The following is a 19,387-nucleotide window of genomic DNA, read 5'->3' on the forward strand; positions in this document are numbered from 1 at the left end:
GAGAAATTGGGTGGGTTCTGGCTTGGTCTGTGTCCTTGACCCAGACCCTACCCACCTCCCCCATTTGCAGGGTGCTCTAGAGGGAGCTGGAGGCCCCCAGGGCACCCTGGCGGGGGGGGGAGCTGGAGGGCCACGTGTCCCCTGCTCCTGGAGGCTGTTTCCACCTCCCGGGGGACCAGAGAGACCTATTGTGCTTGGAGATGTTCAACCCATTTGTGATGGGAAGGCTGGCCTACAGGGCGTCCAGCTAGAAACATCTGCCGCTGAAAGCCTTTTGAAATTGCTGAAAGCCAGTATCTTGTATTGGTTTTAAAATATAGCTACATCAATTTTTTTTAAAGGAATTATACCCCAGACTACTTTGCTTTGGTCTGTATCTGTATATGATCTAGTTTAAAAAGAAAAAGGTATAATTAAGTTAAATTTTTTTTTGCATCTCTTGTATGGATTTCAAAATGGCCAGTTTGGCGGACTTTCTTCCCATTTTCACGGATGGCCTCAGGTCCACAGGCCACGGCTGCAGCAGCCCATCCCGCCCCTCCCTGCACTGACTACCCTGCTGAAAGGAAAATTGCTCCGAGCTTCTTCCTATTTGTCCGGCTCTAACATGGGAGTAGGATCCAGCCACCGGAGATCGAGTCCCTGGCTTCTTAGGATTGCTCGTCCCTGGCACAGACACACAGCCTGGCCAAGAGTCTCCCTCCCTGCCCTCCACCAGTGCTGCCCTTTCTCATCCCCACCCAGTGCTTTCAAAATGTCAGCTTGGGGGACCCCGATGGGATATTGGGCTCCAGGGCTTCTTCCATTGTTTTTCTAAAACTGAAAGTGCCGATAGCTTTATCATCGGGCTGAAGGGTTTTATGGTAAAGTGCTGTTCCAGTAACCTTGTCACCAAAAGGTGCAATTAGAATGTTTGGAATCGTTATTTTTAGTGCAGTGTTAGATTTTGTCTCTAATACAGATGGTCCGGAGGCAAAGCTGTGAAATCTAGGGGAAAAAAAAGGAAAATCAACAGCGCACCAACCCAAGATTTTTCATCAGCGCTACTGCCTGGAGCGATTGGGGATCGTGCCTCTCCTCCGAGCGCGTTTAGTAGGAGGCAGCCGGGCCTGGGAGAAGCCCAGTCCCCGCCCCCTCTTCTAGCCGGTCAGCTCCTGCCCTCCATCCTTCTCTGTACGTCCCCCTCAGGGCTGAACTTTCGAGAATCACCAGGTCTCCACCCGAGGAAGGCAGAGGAGCCGATCAAGTCTTGGTTTCAGCAATGTGACAGCGGGTGGGTTCTCCTCTCCGCCCCTTCTCCCGGCTTCTTTGGGGTGTAAATGGCCGGGCCTGGAAGCCAGGTGCCCTGGGCCTGCAGTTGTTGGGAGTAAACAGGGCGGCACGTTCCTTCTGGTGGGAGAACCACAAACTTCTCTCCTGCTAACAGTGCTTCTGATTACCAATCTCAAAAAAGAAAAGAAAAGAAAAATGCAGTAGAGGAAAAAAAGATAATTTCTGGGTGTGAAAAGACCCCATCAAAGGGTCCCCCTCCCTCCTCATGTGATTTTTTTTGTAAAGGAAAAAAAATACATTTTTGTAAATACCTCATTAACTCAATGACATGGTGGAGTGTTTCTGCAACAGTTACCAACATTAAGTAGGTGTGAAAAGAGTTACTTTCCGAAGACTCTACCCATCCTGCTCTGTAAGTGACAGAAGCAGACATCAAAGCCAAGGCTGCCCTGCGGAGCCAGGAATCCAGTGGCCTCGTGGATCGGCCAGGCTGTGGCCGCCTCGCCCACCCCAGCGAAGCCATTTTTGGAATGTGGGTTTTTTCTCAGTGGGGCTTGTACTGCCCCCATGTCTGATTTTTCCTACAAGGATATTCCTATAGGAATATCCAGGTCACGTGAGCACTAAGGCAAATTAGCCAGCGAGGCAGGGAGCGGCCTTGTGCCATCCCTCATCACCCCCAAACGCTCCCGTGTATTCTTAGAAATTTCCCTCGTCTGCTGTGAGACTGGGTTCAACAGCCCGCACAGACAGGACAAAACGCACAGGAGGCTGTTAGAATAACATGGAGGGAGCTAAAAATACCCCTCAGAAACACACATAAAAAAGCCAAATCCAACAACAGAACGAGCTAAAAATATTCCAGGCTTTGGCAAAGAGCACAGAGTTAAATAAATTATACAAGAGCCATTCATGGGAGCAAGTTGACTTTCTCTCTTACGGGAACTTGGTTCAAGCTAATAAAAATAATAATTTACTGGCCACTGAGCTTTGCTTGAGTTTAGATTTAATTGGTGGGGCTTCTGGCGTTTGTCACTTCCTGGCGATTAGTGGGCTTGCCCTGGCCTGGGGTAGGGTGGGGATGGGGTGCTGAGTCTGGGTCCCTGGAAGCAGGGCAGTGTCTCTCCCCGCCAACCCGAGGAGCAGGGCCTGGGTGCAAGGGCAGGATGCCGAGGAGGCCAGAGAAGGAGGGAGGCTGCAGGGGAGTGGTCAGGGAAGGCAGAAAAGGGACAGGCAAGGCGCCGCTATTTTAATTTGATAAATGATCGTATACCTTTAAGAGTGTGTTTTAACAATCAAGATACACTCCAGCAAGTTGATAGGATGTTCGCTGTCAACTTGCATATGTCATCAGCGGGGGCTGTGAGCATAAATAATGTGCGAGAGTGTGCGGGATGCGCTGCCGCCTCTCCAGGAGCCCGGCAGGTATCACCCCTGTCTCTCCTGCTGTCTGGGGGCAGCTGCCAGAGGAGGACGGGAGTCGGGGCACTTCAGGCCGGTTTTTTCCCTCTGGGGAATTCCCAGGTCTTCCCACCAAAATAAGAGCTCCAGACGGCTTGCTCAGAGAGACCACTGTGGGTGTGATCTGAGGCTGGAATCCAGCATTGGCTGGTATCTTTTCAGGGAGCAGATGTCTTAAGTTCAGCCATTTCCCAGGAATGTCAAACTTCCACCTTGGGATTAGGGTCAGGGTAACCTCCTTTGCTCTGTCCTCTTGCTTGCTCTTGATGAGACGCCCCCGGAAATCCCAGCAGGCCCTCCCAACTCCCAAAGGACTACACTTCCCAGAATGCTCCTGGTCTAGCTCCAGGATCTGAGCCTGGGACCGGCCCTGAGCTGGGAATTCCCAAGCTCAGATAGAGTTCAGCCAGTGCCACTGGGAATGAGTGCTTTCTGGGCGGAAGGGGGCCTTGGTTGCCACCTCCAGTAACCCCTTGCCCTTTCTCCTGAAAGAGGCCTCTGGGCCCTGCCTGGCTTCCTCCCTACCATAAATATCTGCATATAGGCCCCAAAAGATGGGAGCTGCCCCTCTGCCCCAGGGACACCCTGTGCAGAGGGCAGCTGCCTTGATTGGCGTGGCCAGAGTCCCAGGGGGATTCCCACCAGATGCCCTGATCTCAGCCCATTGCACGTGGCCTTCTCAGAGGGGCCCTGGTCACACTGGCAAAGGGTCAGCTTGGAAGGGATGTGGGGACTCCACCTGGGAGGCATCAGGGCTGATCTCTGCCTAGAGAGTCCCATGAGAAAACCCTGCACAGACTTTGGGGCAGCGCCCCACTCCCCAGCCTCCCACTGACAGGCGGCAGTAAGCCCTATCAATGCCGTATTGACCAGCATCCACCCTGGATGACTTCTGATGAATAGAAACCATCCCCCCAGGACGGGGGTGCTGCCTTAGCCCCTCTGGAAGGAAGGCCTAGCCCATCATCACCCATCCAGAGAAAGTTCTCACTCCTGCCACTGCCGACAGCCTCCTGGAGAGGTGGGCACCCCTTGGGAAAGACCCTCGTCAGAGGTCTTTGCTGGAACTTGCGCCACAGCTCTCGAGCTGAGGCCGACCTCAGGGCTTTGGGGTGCAGCATGTGCCCTGTCTGTTTGGCAGTAGGTGACTTGCACTGCAGGGCTTCCTCCTGCCTTGCCCGCCAGGGGACGGCTCCCCGGGGTTCCCCTGTCCCCATTAACCTCTGGGGCCTCCTTTCTCCCACCAAAGACTCCAGATTAAAAGCAAACAAAATTACAAGCAGCATGCACTGTCTAGAACATATCCCCAAAGCCCCGGGCCACGCCAAGGAAGGTTCGGGTTTTGCAGCCCGCACTCCAAGGCTGCTGCTCCGTCTCGGCTTTGACGCCCTGCCCGATGACGTTTTTATGGGATAATATACCATTTAGATCATGCAGGCCTATTTGTCAGTGGGCCGCCCCTGTTTGTTGTAATATATAATATTACTGCCTCCTGTGGCCCTGCCAGCAGCTGCCACTGGAGGATGGGGACCGGTCGGTGGGAACTGGGTGTGGGCTTAGAGGAGGTAGGGGGGCGCCGGGTGGGGGTTGCCCCCTCCCCGCTTATGGGATTGGTGTGGGTTTGCAGCAGGCTGCGGGCCTGGCGGAGAGGCATCCAGTGCCCAAGCTGGGAGCCAGCCGGGCTGGCATCTGAGGGCTGCTGCAGCTGTCCAGACGATTAGGTTCCAGATTGGATCAGCCAGGAAGCTTTTTTTTTTTTTTTCTTTCTGACCTAGGGTGGGGGAGGGGGAGGAGGGAATGAACAGGTGGGTTGGGTTCCCTGCCCCCTCTCCCCTCCCCCAGGGCCCCCAACAAAGAGTCCAGTGTCTTTAGATCCAAAGACTTTTGAGGCTGGGGAAGGGGGGACCCACTGTGTGCCTGGAACCGGAAGGAAAATTAAAGCAGCCCTGCTTCATCCAAGTATAGGAACTTGGTTTCCTCTAGAAATTACCAGAAATGCAGGGGAGGGGCAGAGGATAGGTGTGCTGCTGAGAGAGACCTCTGAGCAGTAGGCTGGGGTCCCCAAGGGTGGCCTGGGGCGGTGTCTTCTTGGGGAACCTCGCCAAGTAAGAGAGACTCATCAGCCACATTTAATAACTAAACCACCCTCTGCCATCTTCTTGGGAAAAGGCAGTCTTGGCTGGATCCCTTTGCTACTCCTTCAGGGAAGCCAGAGCCTTTCTTCCCTGGGACTTCCTTCTGAAGGCAACTCTGGGGAGGGCACCATGGTCCCATCATCACAGAGCCAGACCAGGCAGGGCCCCCCACCATCAAGGCAGGCATGCTGGGAGCACAGCTGGATGGGGGTGAAAAGAAGGCAGTTTGGGGACAACCAAGGGGCGGAACCCAGGGTGGGGACGCGGTGGGGGTGTGGGGAAGGGGCTGCACTGCCAGGCTGCTGTCCACCAGCATCTCACGAGCATCTCACAGCACCCGGTGGCAGGCTCCGTCTCAGCACAGGCATTGCTGCCTGGCTCAGCCCGTGTCCCCTTTGGGGGCAGAGGCACAGACCTACCCTGCAGACCCCAATGTCCCCACAGGCCATCCAGTGCATTAACTGGCCGAGCTCACATGAGCCCACAGTGAATGGACACACGTCACACCTGCTCATGTGTGCTCACACCCCCAGGCATGTCCTTACACCCACACCTGCTCACACTCATGCAGACACTTGCTCACAGACACTCACAACTGGCCTTCAAGGAGTCACATCCCAGTTGGCCCCTGGGAGAGCCAGCCCGCCCCGCGATCGGAATGTGCGTTCTGATCTGTCTCCACTTCCCGCCACCTGCTCCATCCTTCAGCTCCTGGCCACCTGCCGGGGATGGAGCCTGAAGGTCCCCAGTGACCCTCGGTGGGAGGCTCAGGGCCTGATGTGCAGGGCTTGGTGCTGGTGAGCTGCCCGCCCCTGCTTCAGCCCCCTTCTTCACTGTGTCACTGTGGAACCCATCCTCTGGCTTCTGCTGAACTGGAGCTGGTCCTTTCCCAGCACCCGCCCCAGGTTTCTGCTTCAGATGCAGCTATCCCCACGTCCAATTCCTCCAGGAGGTGCCGGTCAGCTTCCCTGCCCTGCCTCTACCTGCAGGTCAGCCCCAAGCCTGTCTGAGCCTTCAGCCCTGCTTCTCCTTCCCTCAGGGCCTCCCTTGCCCAAGCCCCCTACACCGTAGGTCAGCTCCCACCTACCACCCTTGTCATACCACTGTCCCCGAAGGTGTTCCCAACACTCAGCACAGGTGCCAAGCCACCCACAGGCTCTGGTCACCTGTACTCCCCTCTTTGCTGCCCCAGGTACCTTGTCTGCTCCCCTTCCCCTGTCCCTCCTGGAGTCTCCCCACCTGGGCAGCCCCTACAGCCACCAGTGCCCAGGCTCCAACCCGCATGGTCCGTGACTTCCGGCCCTGACCACCCTTGGCAGTCTGTCCCCCCAGGCCTTGCAGCACCCCAGTCCTTCTCCACCCGGGGCCACCTTCCCCGTGGGAACACAGCGTCCTGAGTCTGGGTGTCTGTGCCCTCCATCCCTTTGTTCCCCCGGAGCTGGGCCTGGCCGTTGCTGGCCTCCCTCCCCTGCAGGATGGCTGGGGCCCAGACGGGGTGTGCGTGCCTGTCCCCACTTTGGTAAAGCACGCACGTGCCTGTGGACATGAAAAAAGCCCTGTTCATTTTTTTTCCTCTTGCAATTTTGACCCCACACTGGAAAATCGAGATGATAACCCTCTGGGAGAACCTCGTGAGGAAGAGAAGGGCAGGAGACACCGGAGCCTGAATTGGCCCTGGTCTCTTCACTAAAAACCAAGGTGCCCGCCCGACACCCGACCACACATACATGGGGACATTCACGTGGGCAGTGTCTCCAGCCTGTGTGGCCACCTTCCAGGGGCCAGGTCAGCATCTCCTTACCTTCCAGAAGCATCTTCTGTCGTCCGCAGAGGCTCCCAGACTGTGTGCACTCCATTTAAAAGAGGTGTCAGAGCTAAAAAGATTGGCAGAGAGGACAGTCCCCTCCTTCTTAGTGTCACACCCAGTGACGGGGTGAGAGGGTGGCAGCGAGAGGTCCACTGGGCAGTGCAGCCCAGCGTCATCCTTGCGGCATGCGGGCTGGCCTCTGGGCGCACATGTGAGGTTGTGCAGTGGAGAGGGGGACCAGTGGAGATAGAACAAGGCTCAGGATGGGACTGTCCCTGCGGAGACACCGCTGCCCCCCCCCCCCTGCAGTAAAGGAGGGACCTGGTGGAGCAGGAGCTGGGCACCGGGTGGGACCACTTTCTGTCTGTCCCTTGACTGGCCCCTGCAGGTGACTCCCTCACCGTCAACATGTGTGGTGGGGCACCTACGATAGATTGGAGGGCAGAAGCCAGCGGCTTCACCTGAGCCTTAGGGCCTGGTGGGCGAGGGGGGACAGATGCTGGGGGAGAGCTGCCCGCTCCCCTCCCCTCCCTCCTGTGGTGGCTGGGGGGGGCAACCAACAAAAGGGAAATGAGGGCACAGGAGAGATGAGGGAGCAGGGCTGTGGCCCCTCGCCGTCGCTGCATCTCCATCCCGGGCAGGCAGGCATGGCAGCGAGGGGCTGCAGGCACTGGAGCATTGTGTTGCCAGGTGGGGCCCGCTCGCTGCACCACTCTGCTTTGCAGCATTTACACACCAGGAGGCTTAGGAGCCGCTCCTGGTTTTGGCCTCAGTGCCCAGCCTGGGAGGAGTGCGTGGCTGCCCGAGGCTGGTGGCAGCTAGTGGCACACCCCCGCCTGCACATCTCGTGGAGGCTCTTTCCCACAAGCCCTGCCTCTCCAGATCCTGGTCGCTTCTCTCCCCCAGGCAGCGCTCACCTCCCTGCACTTCGCACTCAGTGGGGCACAGGCCCTTGATGCCTCGTCCCATCACTCCCTATAGGGTCCTGGCGGCCGGCAGGTGGGGATTCAGGACCCAGTCTTGGACATGGACGCGGTGAGGGCAGGACCGGAGCTCCCACCCGCCTCCTGGCCTCAGCAGTGCCGTGCAGAAGGGTGCCAGCAGATCCCTCTGTCCCTGGCCTGTGTGCACAGCCCTCCTCACCCTACACAGGATGCAGGGGAAGGAGCCGGACCTGTGGTCCCCCAGGACTTGCCCGTTTGCCTGGTGAGGCAGCTGCCCTGTTCAACTGGGCTTCCACAGGCCTGGCCAGCAGGTCACTTGAGGGCAGTTTGCCTGAAGCCAGTCCCCTTTTTGAGACATTTTGCATCCCTTTGGGTCTCCTAAAAATAAGCTTTTAATTTGTTTTAAATTAATATTAAAATTAAATCTAAATTAAATTGCAATGCATCTTTAGGCGAACTCTTAAAAAGCCCTTAACGAGTATGAATACAGATAAAATCAAGAAAAGTTGGGAAGGTGCACACGAGCAGCGTCATCTTTCCACCTGTCAAACGTCTGCTCCAAGATACAGGCCAGTGAGATAGCCCCAGGCAGCTGCGCAAGGCAGTGTGGGTCACCAAGAGGTCCGAGGGCCATTGTTGGAGGCCAGGGTGCCCGGGCAGCCTGTGACTTCCTCGGATTCCAGGGTGAGGGTGAGTGACCCTGCACACTGCAGCCACTCAGTAACTGTTTGTCTAACGAATGAGCTGGGTTAGAATTTTCATTCTCTGGACGGAGCTCAGGGCCCAGTCTGTGGCTTGGGTGACAAGGACGTTTGTGCTGTCCGGTCTGGGCAGCACTTTCTTCCGATGTTCCCACGCCAGCTGCCTGCCCTAGTGAGGTCAGCAGGTGCCCCGGGCTTACCTGGGCACTCCTCCTGGACTGCCTGGAGCTGATGGAGATTCAGGGCATCCCCACCAGGCCCTGGGTCCCTCTCGGGAGCAGTCAGCTGGACTGGGGCCTGGCCGCTGGACCAGGTGGCCGGAGGGCATGGTGCATCTTGAGGTCTCTAGACTGTGTGTGGGGCACCCTTTGGAGACCTCATTCCACCCGGGCAGCCCAGCCCAGAGCCCCCTCCCCTGCTCTGGCAGCAGAGCCTTTTCCACACACGACACTTGGTCGGAGCCCAGCATGTGAATCGGGCGAGGGGTCAGTCCTCAGGCTCAGGGCCGAGTCCCCTGCTGCCCCCTGGCCCTGAGGCAGGTGGGGTCCAGGTGGAGGCTCAGCAAGACCACTTGCTTGCTCTGTGGTCACATCGGGAGCCACCCAGGAGCACAGGCTTCTGGGCTGGAGGTCCAAGGCTGGTTCTCTGCCTGAGCCCCCAGCCCCTGGCATGGGGTGGGGCTGGGGGAGCATAGGGCTGGGTGCCCAGGCTGTGGGTGAGCTGCACGGGGCAGGGGTCTTCTCTCCGTTGGGAGCTCTTGCTGGGCCGCCCCAAGGCTGGTTCCCCGCTAGCTCCCCTGGGCTGGCTGGCACTCCATCCCCATTTGGGACCCCCAGACCAGTGGAGTGCACTTCACCCCAGAAACAGTTCTCCTTGCCCTGTTCACTTCAAGAGTTCCCAGAAACACCGTAGTTTTACGTCAGAGAATTGAGGTTTTCTCTCTACTTATACTCACCGTCTTTAGAAATTAAAATATTTTATCTCCGTTCTTTGAAGGAAGTGGGGTGATTTGTCAAAGCAGCACTGTTAGAAGAAACTACAAGGATACAGAGCCCTGGGTGCATCCTGCCCCCACTCCATCTCCCTTCTCATGGGGGCGCAGCGCTGCCCCCAGGAGCACACTGTGGGGGATCCCTGCTCCCCAGCGGGCTGCCCCCCCCAGTGCTCCTCCCTCTAGGAGCCATGGGCAGCCCCGGTGCCAGGCCTTTTCCTGCTTCTGGTCACAGACATTAGAGTCGGGTTGGGAGGGCAGGTCTGCTGAGAGCCTCAGAAGGCAGGGATGGGGTGCAGAGGGTGGCCTGTCAGAAATTCCAGAATGTGGGCTCCCTGGAGGTCTCTGCCTGGAGAAGCACAGGGCACCACCCCCCCATCTGCTGGGAATGAATTGGGAGTGTTGGCTGCCCTCTTTCCCTGCCTTCCCACAGCTGAGAAAGAGGCGTGTTCAGGCCAGCTCGAGGCACTGAGTGCCTGGGTCCAGGGGATGGGGTGTAGGAGAGCGGGGTGGGCACCTCCGACCCTGTCCAGATGGGCTCTCCCTCTGAGGGGACCAGTGGGGCTAGGGCGTGAGTGTGCACCCTGATGTCTACACTGAACTAAACCACTAGGGCGTTTGTCTCCTTGCAGCTGGCTTATTTCAAGATGGTGTGAAGGGAAGCCTTGCTTTGGCTGAGGCTGCTCCTCCAGCTGGCGGGGTTTGGAGGGGGTGGCGCCGACCAGCCCTGGTCACCTCCCCACGCCCCCCCACGCCCCCCCTCCTGTTTGCCGGCCTTCAGGGGCGTCCTGGAGGGGGAGTGCTGGTCGTTCGCCAGGGAGGGTGTGAGAGGGAAGGGAGGCGGAGACCCCAGAAGGTGTGAAGAACAGGAGGGGGTGGGGGGCAGCCCTCTGAGTCACTCTCGGCCAGAGTCCGAGGCGGCCCCGGTGGGGAGTGTTGGCCACCCCGCACTCCCCGCCTCGCCAAAAGGCTAAATTTACCCTTTTAATAAGAACCAGACTTATATCCGGTTTTCCTTTGCTTTTATTAGTTCTGGGCTGTTGGTGGTTGGGCCTGTCCCCTGTCATCATTGCCTCTATATTTGTGGGCCTGGTGGCTCAACAACCACAGAGTTTTCCTATTATGGCCTGTGAGACACTGCCTTTGGGCCAACCGGGTCTTCTGGAAGGTTCTCCTGGACCAGCAGAGAGGGGCTTCCCCTGTGACGCACTCATGTTTCTGGGCGGGCACCCCTCACCGGGGCTGCCCCCGCGTCCCAGGGCTGGGCTGGCGGAGGCTCGCATTCTGCCCCCACTGCTGCCGCCCCACGCCCCTCCCCCACCAGGACCCCTCTCCCACGGCTGCAGCTGTCTCTTCCTGCCTCCAGCCTCTTCCTTCTCTTCTGTCCTTCCTTCCTCCCCGTGCCTGTCTCGGCCTCCTCTTCTTGTTCCTCTGTCTTCTCGGGGCTGTGGATGGCAGCTGGGGTCATTGGGTGGCATCCTCAGGGACTCTGGGGCTGTGGCAGCAGGTGGTGGCTTCACCAAGTGAGTGAGGGGGGTCAAACAGGCCGACATCTGGAGGCCACCGGTTTGCGGCTGGAGGGGACTGCCCCAGATTCCAATAATTTCTGGGTCCCGGAGAGCCTGCCTGGTGAGGCTGGCCCTGCCCAGAGGGGGTCCCAGATCAGAGGGGGCTTCTGAGCTGCTTCTCCACCACAGAGGAATCGGGCTGTCTGTGGGGAGATGGCCCCAGCCACGTGACCTGCCAGCTGCCCCCAGAATCCACACAACTGCTGGACCCACTTTCAGGTCCAGGTGGCTGGGGGCTGAGCAGCTGGGTTGGGGAGGGGGCCGACTCCCAGGCAGGAGGGGGTCGGGGGTCTTGGTGCTGCAGTTTGGTACAGGCTTGAGGCTAGCGTTCCCCTTCCACCGTGAGTAAGCTGGATATGCCCCCCAGGGTGGAGAAAGGGGGGGTGTCCTGGTGTCTCTCGCCTGCCACCACAGGCATCAGACAAAATTAAAGGCCAGGAGCATTTTTCAGAGTCTGGGCCAGGAAGGAGACTGGTTTGGTGGCAGCGTGACCCTGGGACGCAGCATCCCTCAGGGCCAGCCCAGCCCGTGTGTGACTCCCTCACACAAGAACAAGTCACCACCTTGCGCACACTCGGAGCCAGGCGTGCACACCCACGTCCAGAGTGCACCCTCAGAGCCTCTGCCCCAGACCTGCATGCACATCTGTGCCTGTGTGCACGGCCATTGCCCACATGCACACTCAGCCATGCACACACACCCAGACACACCCTGAGTGCCCACACATAGTCCCTTCGCTGCCTCTGTGCCCCTGTGCACGGACACATACACAGGCACACACATTATCTCATGCCTGGGCCACTGGTGGGTTCCAGCCCAGCAGGGAGTGTCCCTGGTGGCATCAGGAATTGAGCTTGCAAACTCGTGTACACCTAGAGTGGGTCTGGTGGCCGGTGGTGTGGTGCAGCCTCTATGGCCCCTGCTGCGGCCGCTTTGGGTTTCCTGTGGGGCAGTCCAAAGCGGCCCCTCCCACCAGGGCCTCGTATCCCCATCCCTGTCCCCCTCCCCCCATTCCTCTCCTGGGTGGTCAGACAGATGGACGCCCACCTGCCTGCGAGCAGGCTGGACTGAAGCCTCTCCACCCCCAGTCCACGCGGACACCCAGGGTGGACATCCTCCCTCCCCTTCCCTCTCCTGGAATGAGAGGAATGTGGGCCGGGTCCACGCAGTGGGCTGTTATCCTTCCTGCCTCCTCTTCTCCAGTCCGCTCCCTCTGGAGCCTGGCCCAGCACCGGAGGGGCACTTTGGCCTCCTAGGCAGGCCACCCATCCCTCCAGTGTCTCAGCCGCCCCTGGTGTTCTGAGGGAGACCCAGGGATGGCCTCAGGGGAGCTGGGTGTCCCCGCGCCCAGACAGGCTCTGCAGGGGGCTGGAGGCAGTGGGGAGCCTGAGCAGGTGTGAGCAGGAGGGTGGGAGCTGTTCTGGGCGGGGGCGGCGGATGCAGCCGCCAGACGCAGAGCTGGGGAGCCCGGTGCCAGCAGCCTGTCAGCTGGGCCTCCAGAAGCAGCAGGAGAGCCTGGGAAGGGGCTTGCTTCTCAGCAGCGGCCGCCAGCCGTCGCAACGAGGCCCTTTTTGGTTTTTGTTTTTTACAACCCATTTCACCGTTTCCAGAAAAGGTAGCTCACTTAAGTCAAAACAAATGCTCGTTCTGCTGTAGCTGTGTGCTCCCGCTCGCTCTCCCCAGCTCTCCAAGGCCCTTCTCTGTCCCTCTGTCAGCCTGGCGGGAAGGTGGAGGCTGGAGGGAGAGGGGGTGAGCAGGCCCAGTGCGCACCTGGCTGTCCAGGGCTCCGGGCCTGGCCTCTGGTGTGCCAGCCCCTCGCGCTCTGGGGGCTTTGCTGCCAGTCAGCCCCTCCCTAGACTGGAGGCTCCCCAGGGTAGCACCTGGGCTCCAAGGCAGGAACACCCTCAGCACCCCTCGGGCCTGCCCAACATCTGTTGACCGTCTTGGCTGCAACAGGTGGGCCTGGCACAGGTTGACAGAGGAAGGCCCCTCCCCCTGGTTTTGCCTGGGCATGTGCGGTCACCTCTACCACGGCCAGCACATAGAGGCCCTGTGAGCAAAGGCTGGACTTAGTGGTCAGGGCATTCCCGCCCGGCTCCATCCAGCTGGGGCAGCTGGGAGGGAAGTAGCCACATAGTCAGGGCCCAGGTACGGCCTGTCTCCTGGTCCAGGTTGTCTGGGCCTTGGAGCGTGGGAAAGGATGGGCCTCTGGGGGTGGGGGCCTGGCCTGAGGAGCTGGGCCATGGCAGTGGGTGTGGGGTGTCAACCAGCCCTCCTGGGCATTCTGGCTTCCGGAGTGGTTTTCTCAGCCAGCCCGGCACCCGGGCCAGGCCTCCGTGGTGTCCTAGGCAGAGCTGAGGCGGCGCTGGAGTTGGGGCTGGAGCCCTGTGTCTGGGGCTGCAAACCCTGGATTGGGCCAGCCGGGCAGTGGGGATGGCCAGCTGGGGGCTGGTGCGTAGTACAGAATGGCCTGCCTCAGTGGCCCTGCTGACACCTCACACAGCATTCGGGTCCCTGTCCCAAGATGATGCTAAACTTGGCCAGATCGCTGTGATGAGAGCCTGCAGAGGACGCAGGGCACTGGCCACTGTGACCATGCTCACTGGAAGGGCCAGGGCAGCCTTGAAATGGACAAGCCTCATCCAAACCCCAGCCCGAGCACTTGGGGCCGTGGGGCCAACACTGATGGTGCCCATTCCTTTGTCAGCCCCGTGGTGGGACCGCCACCTGGGATCACGAAGACCTGAATTGATACAAGGTTCATAAAGCCCTTGCCGTGAGAAGGGCTAGTGCAGATGGTGCCAGGATCAGAGCTCCCAGCCCGGGGGCTCTGAGCTGAAAGCCCCTCTGGCCCTCCCTGCTGCTCGGGGCTCCCACCATCCCCTCCCAGGTTGCTAACCACAGCACTCCGTGGGCAAGGACCTTGCCAAGAGGAAAGAAGCCTCCAGCCTAGTTCCCGGCCAGACTTGGCCATGCAGCTCCAGCCCTGGCCAGGGCCCAGGCCGCCTCTGCTCAGGCTCTGTCTGGGCCTGGCTACTGGTCGGCGGGCGGGGGCTGGGGAGGTGGCAGCCAGGTCTGCCCACGCCTCTGCTGGCTGGGCACGGTGCCATGGCCAAACTCCTTGGAGGTGGAAGTGACACGGGAGCCCGCACGCTCTGTCAGGGTCAGGAGCCAGCTGGGGGTGGTGGGGGGACTCTGGGTACCAGCAGTCCCCTCCCCCACACCCACCATGGCAGTGCCCGCCCAGCAAAGCCTGTAGTACTTTGTCTGCTTCCAAACTTCTAGCCCAGGATGGCGGGGGAGAGACGGACCCCTTCAGAGCAAGGCTCATGAAGCCCCATCGTGCAGGGCCCAGGCTGGAGGGCCTGTCAGGGAGTTGTCTTTGCACCTGCCCAGCGTGCATCCCCCAGGGCTGGCCTGCTGGTCAGAGAGTATTGAGAGCCCTTGGCAGGACCTGCTGCCGTGGGCTGGGGTTTTCGGAGGAGAGGCCACCTGGGTACCTGCACAGGTCTCCCACCAGGGCGAGTGGGTGAGTGCCCAGAAGGTGGTCCCTGGGACACGTGTGTGGCTCTGCCCCAGGGCAGTGGGGTCTCCTGTGACCTCTGTTTCCTTCCTTGCTGTGTCTATCACTTGAACGTCTTATAGTGAAGATATAAAGACATAATATTCACGTGACAAGCCTCTTCCGTTTTCAACGTGAAAGGAAAAAGGAGGGAAAAGACCCCCCAGATAAATGGCCCAGCCTGAGGCGGGACACAGGGGGCTGCAAGCTGCCCACGAGGCTGGGAGAGGTGGAGCGGCAGGAGCAGCCCAGAAGGCTCGGAGCAAAGGGGGGCCCTGGGGAGCCCAGGACCGAGGCCAGAGGGTGGGGCTGGAGCGCTGTCCCATTTGCTCACTTCCCACACTCTGGGACAGAGGTCCCTTCATCATGGACTCAGGAAGGGCCCAAGAGGGTCCCCCAAATTGGGAGACTGGCTGGCATGGGGCGAGGTAGGCACACAGCAGGAAGCTCTGCCTGTTACTGGTTTGTCCCCTGCCCCGTAGAGCCGGGACTGGGGCTGGCTGAGCTGCAGCACACCCCCGCAAATCTCCCGTGCAGTGGGACCCCCTTCTGGGATGGTGTCGAAACAGGCACCCTTGAGAGTCCCCACCCAGGGCCAGGATCGGTCTCCCGGGGGAGGAGGGCATGAAGTCCCATGCCTCCCCCACCCCCACCCCAATTCCAGCTTAGGGGACCAGTCAGGTCAGACACCCCTCTGGGCCTCAGGCCTGCTCCCTACCTGCCCCTGCCCCAGGTAGGTGGCCCTTGGGGGTGTGGGTGGTGGGTCTGCAGAGGTGGCCTGCTGCCCGTGCAGGGCCCCCAGGTGTGGGAGACCCTGTGAGGGGGCCGCCTCTGAGCCTCGGTTTCCCTGGATCCTCAAACCGGAGGGGCCCCATGGGACGCCAGGCCACTTCTTCCACCCAGCCTGGGGCCTGCCCACTGCCCCCGCCCGCCGTGGTGTGGGAGAACTCAAGGTTCTCAGGCCAAGCTCCTGGAGAAATCCTTTATCCAGACCGACTCCTGGACTCAGTTGCTTCCCACTGTCCCCAGGAAGAGCAGGGTGGAGGGACTTCCCTGGGAGGGTGCGGGGGTGGGAAGGCCTGGGGGACATGGGGTGGGCCTGGGCGAGGCAGGAAGAGGCCTCAGTCATCCCACAGGCATGGGCCCTTGCCTCCAGGGTCCCTGGAGCACAGCAGGGGCCGCCCTCCATCTCCTGCATGCTCTACCCGCCCGCCTGGGAGGCCAGTACTTCCCTTCCCAGCCCAGAGTCCCCTCCCCTGGCTGGACATGCCTGTGGTCTGGCCGGGGCCCATGGCAGTCCCAGTCTTGCGGTCTGGGAAGTCCCTGGCTCCTGGGCACCTTCGCCCCCTGCCCCTGGGTCCTCTCACGGTCTCCCTTTGGCCTGATACCCACCACAGAGGTCAGTTCACACCTTGGTGCCTGGCAGCGCTCACAGACCCTTCCTCTGAGGCCCGTGGCCAGGAGAGGCCTCTCTCGTCCACATGTCTCATTCCCGCAGGGGAGTGGAGGGAAGGGGAGGGGAGCTGCCAGGGTCCCGGCGGGGCAGCCCCTCCCTCTCCCCAGCTTCAGGGCCGTGCCGCCTCTCTGCTGAGTCACCCCGTGTCTGGGAAGCTCCCAGGGCCAAGCCAGGCTGGATGAGGCATCACAAATTCACAAATTCCCCCTGCCTCCCGGGCAGGGAAACAGCTGCCCTGACTCACCTTGGGCCGGGCCTGCAGCCTCCTGGGGCCCCCAGAACCCTTGCAAACCCCGCCAGGCCCCTACACTCAGCCTAATGGGATGGTGAGCCCCCAGGTTCCTGTACCCCATCCCCTGGGATGGTCCCAAGCTAGGCTCTCTGCCCATGGAGTGGAGGTGACAAGGTGCCGGGGGCCCTGCTGGGGTGGGGGCTGAGCAGTGCAGCCCAGACCACCCACCGGGCACCGGGTGCTGCTCTGCGCAGAGTGCTCTGTGTACATCCTTCCTATGCAATACACTGGTCGCCATGGTAACCTGGGGAGGCTTGATCATCCTGGCCTTGGCCACCGGACTTGGGCAGATAGGGTATACGGTGTCGGAGGGTGCAGGTGGGCAGGCTACGGAGGCTGGCTGCCAGGGGAAATGCCAAGAGTGTCCTGGACCATAAGTGACTGCCTGCATCCGATGCCGCCGGTCAGGGCCTGACCCTGAGAAACCCTGGGGGCACTAAAGCAGATCCTGACGCTTCCATCCTCAGGCTCCTCTCGCGTGTCTCTCTTCCTCTGCCTTGGTTTCTTTTCTTGCTCACCTGGGAGAGGGCACCCCAGTCTGATGAGGTGGTTAACTGGACCTGGGGAGAAGGTTGAAGACGCTGCCTGGGGGAAAGGCCGGCCCTCCCAGTGCCACCCAGGGGGTAGGCAGAGACTGCTGGGACCTGCTGATCCTGGACCTTTCCAGGAGGTGTACTCTAGCAGGTCTGCCGGCAGCTAAGAGGCCTTGGCCTGGGAGAGTCAGAGTCAGAGCATCCGAGTCGAAGACCCGCCCACAGGGCCGCCTGTTTCCTACAGGCCCTGGGCCCCACAGTGCGTGGCACCTGGTTGATGGGGGTGGGGGTGAAGGTGGATGATTCGGCAAAAGTGCCATTCTTGGGGGTTTTGCAGTAACAAGAGGGTGTCAGGGCCTCAGGGGCCCAAGTGGGCAGCTTCTCCCACCTTGGCTTCTTGGCTGTTTGAAGACAAAAGCCCAGGGAACTTGGGACCTGATAGTCAGCCCTGGAGAAGGGCTCCTCAGTGCTGTCCCTGCCCGGACTCACTCTTGCTCCCTGTGTCCACAGCCAGCAGCCGCCTGATGGGGAACTCTCCGGCCTCCTCTTTCATGGGCAGTTTCCTCACCAGCAGTCTGGGCTCAGCGGCCTCCGCGCACCCCAGTGGCCCCAACCCCTCCCCCTCGGATCAGGCCTACCGTGGCTCCCACCCCACCACCTCCCAGATCTGGTTCTCCCACTCCCACGAAGGTAAGTCGGGGCCGGGACTCCCAGCCGCACCCCGCGGCTGAAGCCACTGACTGTGGTGCCCAAGGCCAGTGGTGAGGCAAAGAGCTCCCCCGCTGTGGCTGGCAAGAGCCAGCCGGCAGACCATGCCAAGCACTCTGGCGAGGGGCTGCCTCCCTGTTGAGGAAGCCCCCACGGGGGAGGTGGTAATTGGTTGGAAACAGGGGGCCAGTCTCGCCAGTCAGTGATCCTGGCCAGATGTGCACCAGAGATGGGCAGAGAGGGAAGAAGGGGGTGGGGCCAGGAAGGCTCTGGGGAGCCGAGGAAATGTGGAACACAGCTGGGCTGGCCGGGCAGGGCTGCGCCCACCTCCTAGACTCGGGGAGGCATGGGCTCCAGATGTGTCAGCTGGGAGGGAGGGAGGGGTGGGGAGGAGAGAGCTGTCAGCAGACTCCGGCTGCCACCCTGGGGGCCTGGCCGAGAACAGAGCCCTTCCCGGCCCCTTCCTCCCCCTCAGTTGCAGCCTCGTACACACAGTAGGTGCCTCATACGTGTCTCAGGCCTCGTAGCTGGCAGAAGGGCCCCTGCAGACCCTTCTAGGACATTGGGGCTCCCCTTGGCTTTCCCAGGGAGGGACAGAGCTCCCCACCGCCCAGCTCCCCACTGTCTGCTCAGCCCCTGGGCACTGTGACCTGGGCAGAGGCCCTGGGCCCCAGTGTCCCCCGCCCGAGGTTGCTGGTATTGGCTCGGCCACCACAGCGTGGGAAGGGTTAAACCCGACAGCGGCTGGCACACGGAGAGGTAATTGCAGTTGGCAGCGGGCACAGAGGGCTCTCCGCTCCTGGCACCGGCACCGCCGTAACTCAATGACTGCTGAGCAGCGGGCGTTGTGTTTGCAGAGCACGTGGACCCACACACCGCGCCCGCTGCCGCCCGCGTTCCAGGCGGGGAGATTAGCGCCCAGTGCTGCTGGAGAGCGAGAGAAACTTCTCTTTGTGCAACAAGAAAGGGGCTGTTTTCCAAACAGGACAGGTGACGAGTGAGGGACAGTTGTTAAAATAATCTGGGCTTTAAGCGCCGTGTGGAGCGCACATGTTGGGCAGGCGATAAGGAGCAGTTCTCCTCCCCGGTGGAGGGGAGGCCGGGCTGGCCCTGAGGACCCAGGTGGGCAGAGCAGGCTCCCTGGCCCAGACACCTCTGCTGCCTGCTTCCCACCCCTGCCTCTTAGCAGCCTCCCCGGGGGAGACCTGGTGCAACAGTGCCAGGCCCTGGTTCGGGGCTTCCTGGGCCGGCCATGGGTGGACCCCACAAGCTCGTGGCACCCCTCGCTCCCCTGCTCCTTCCAGCCCTTCCGCCTTCTGTGGCTGCCGGGCAAACTCCTGGCCCTGGTGGGAGCATCTGGCCCCCAGGACGTCTGTGGGAGGGTGGAGAGGGCCAAATGCTGTGGCGAGGGCAGGGGATGCCCACAGCAGCCATGTGGAACCACCTCAACCGAACTAACGGCCGCTGCCCTGCCCCGGCCCAGCCACAGGTGTGTGGGCACAGCCAGGCTGGCTGCAGCGGTGGCCCCTGGTCAGGGTCGGGATGGCAGAGCTCTGCGTCAGGAGGCATATATCCCCCGCCACTCCGGCCCACCCTTGGGGACCTTGCCGGCAAGGAGGGCAGTTTGTGGGCAATGCCACCTGCCCTGGGGCCCGGGGAGAAGGTGCCCCTGTCTTGCCCCTCTGGGGGCTGCTGGGGAGAGGCGGGTGGGAGGCAGCCTGCAGATAGCGCCCTCAACGGCCTCCAGACACTCACTTCCCCCGGCCAACGGCTGCCTTGGCGGAGCTGCTTGTGGGGCACCCCGCCGCCCGCAGCCACAGCCTCAGAGCCACCTGGCAGTGACAGTTGTCACCACCCAGTGGGGTGGGACCAGCGTGGGGGTAGCACCCTGGCTGTGCTGACCCCCTACCCACCCTACCCATCCTGCACGTTGGGGAGGCAGCTGCTTCGAGGCGAG

General features: G+C 60.9%; 1 protein-coding gene across 4 annotated transcripts in view; it reads left to right on the forward strand.

Moving 5' to 3' along the window:
* Nucleotides 1-19,387, forward strand: part of BAHCC1 (BAH domain and coiled-coil containing 1) — a 58,657-nt gene that overhangs the window by 4,263 nt on the left and 35,007 nt on the right. For all 4 annotated transcript variants that reach the window (XM_082373569.1, XM_082373570.1, XM_082373567.1 and 1 more), the window contains exon 3: nt 17,233-17,412. In XM_082373569.1, coding sequence (XP_082229695.1) covers nt 17,233-17,412 — 180 coding nt within the window. The remainder of the gene's footprint in view (nt 1-17,232; nt 17,413-19,387) is intronic.

The sequence above is a fragment of the Balaenoptera borealis genome, assembly GCF_965194805.1.
Source record: "Balaenoptera borealis genome assembly, chromosome: 20".
Classification (NCBI taxonomy): Eukaryota; Metazoa; Chordata; class Mammalia; order Artiodactyla; family Balaenopteridae; genus Balaenoptera; species Balaenoptera borealis.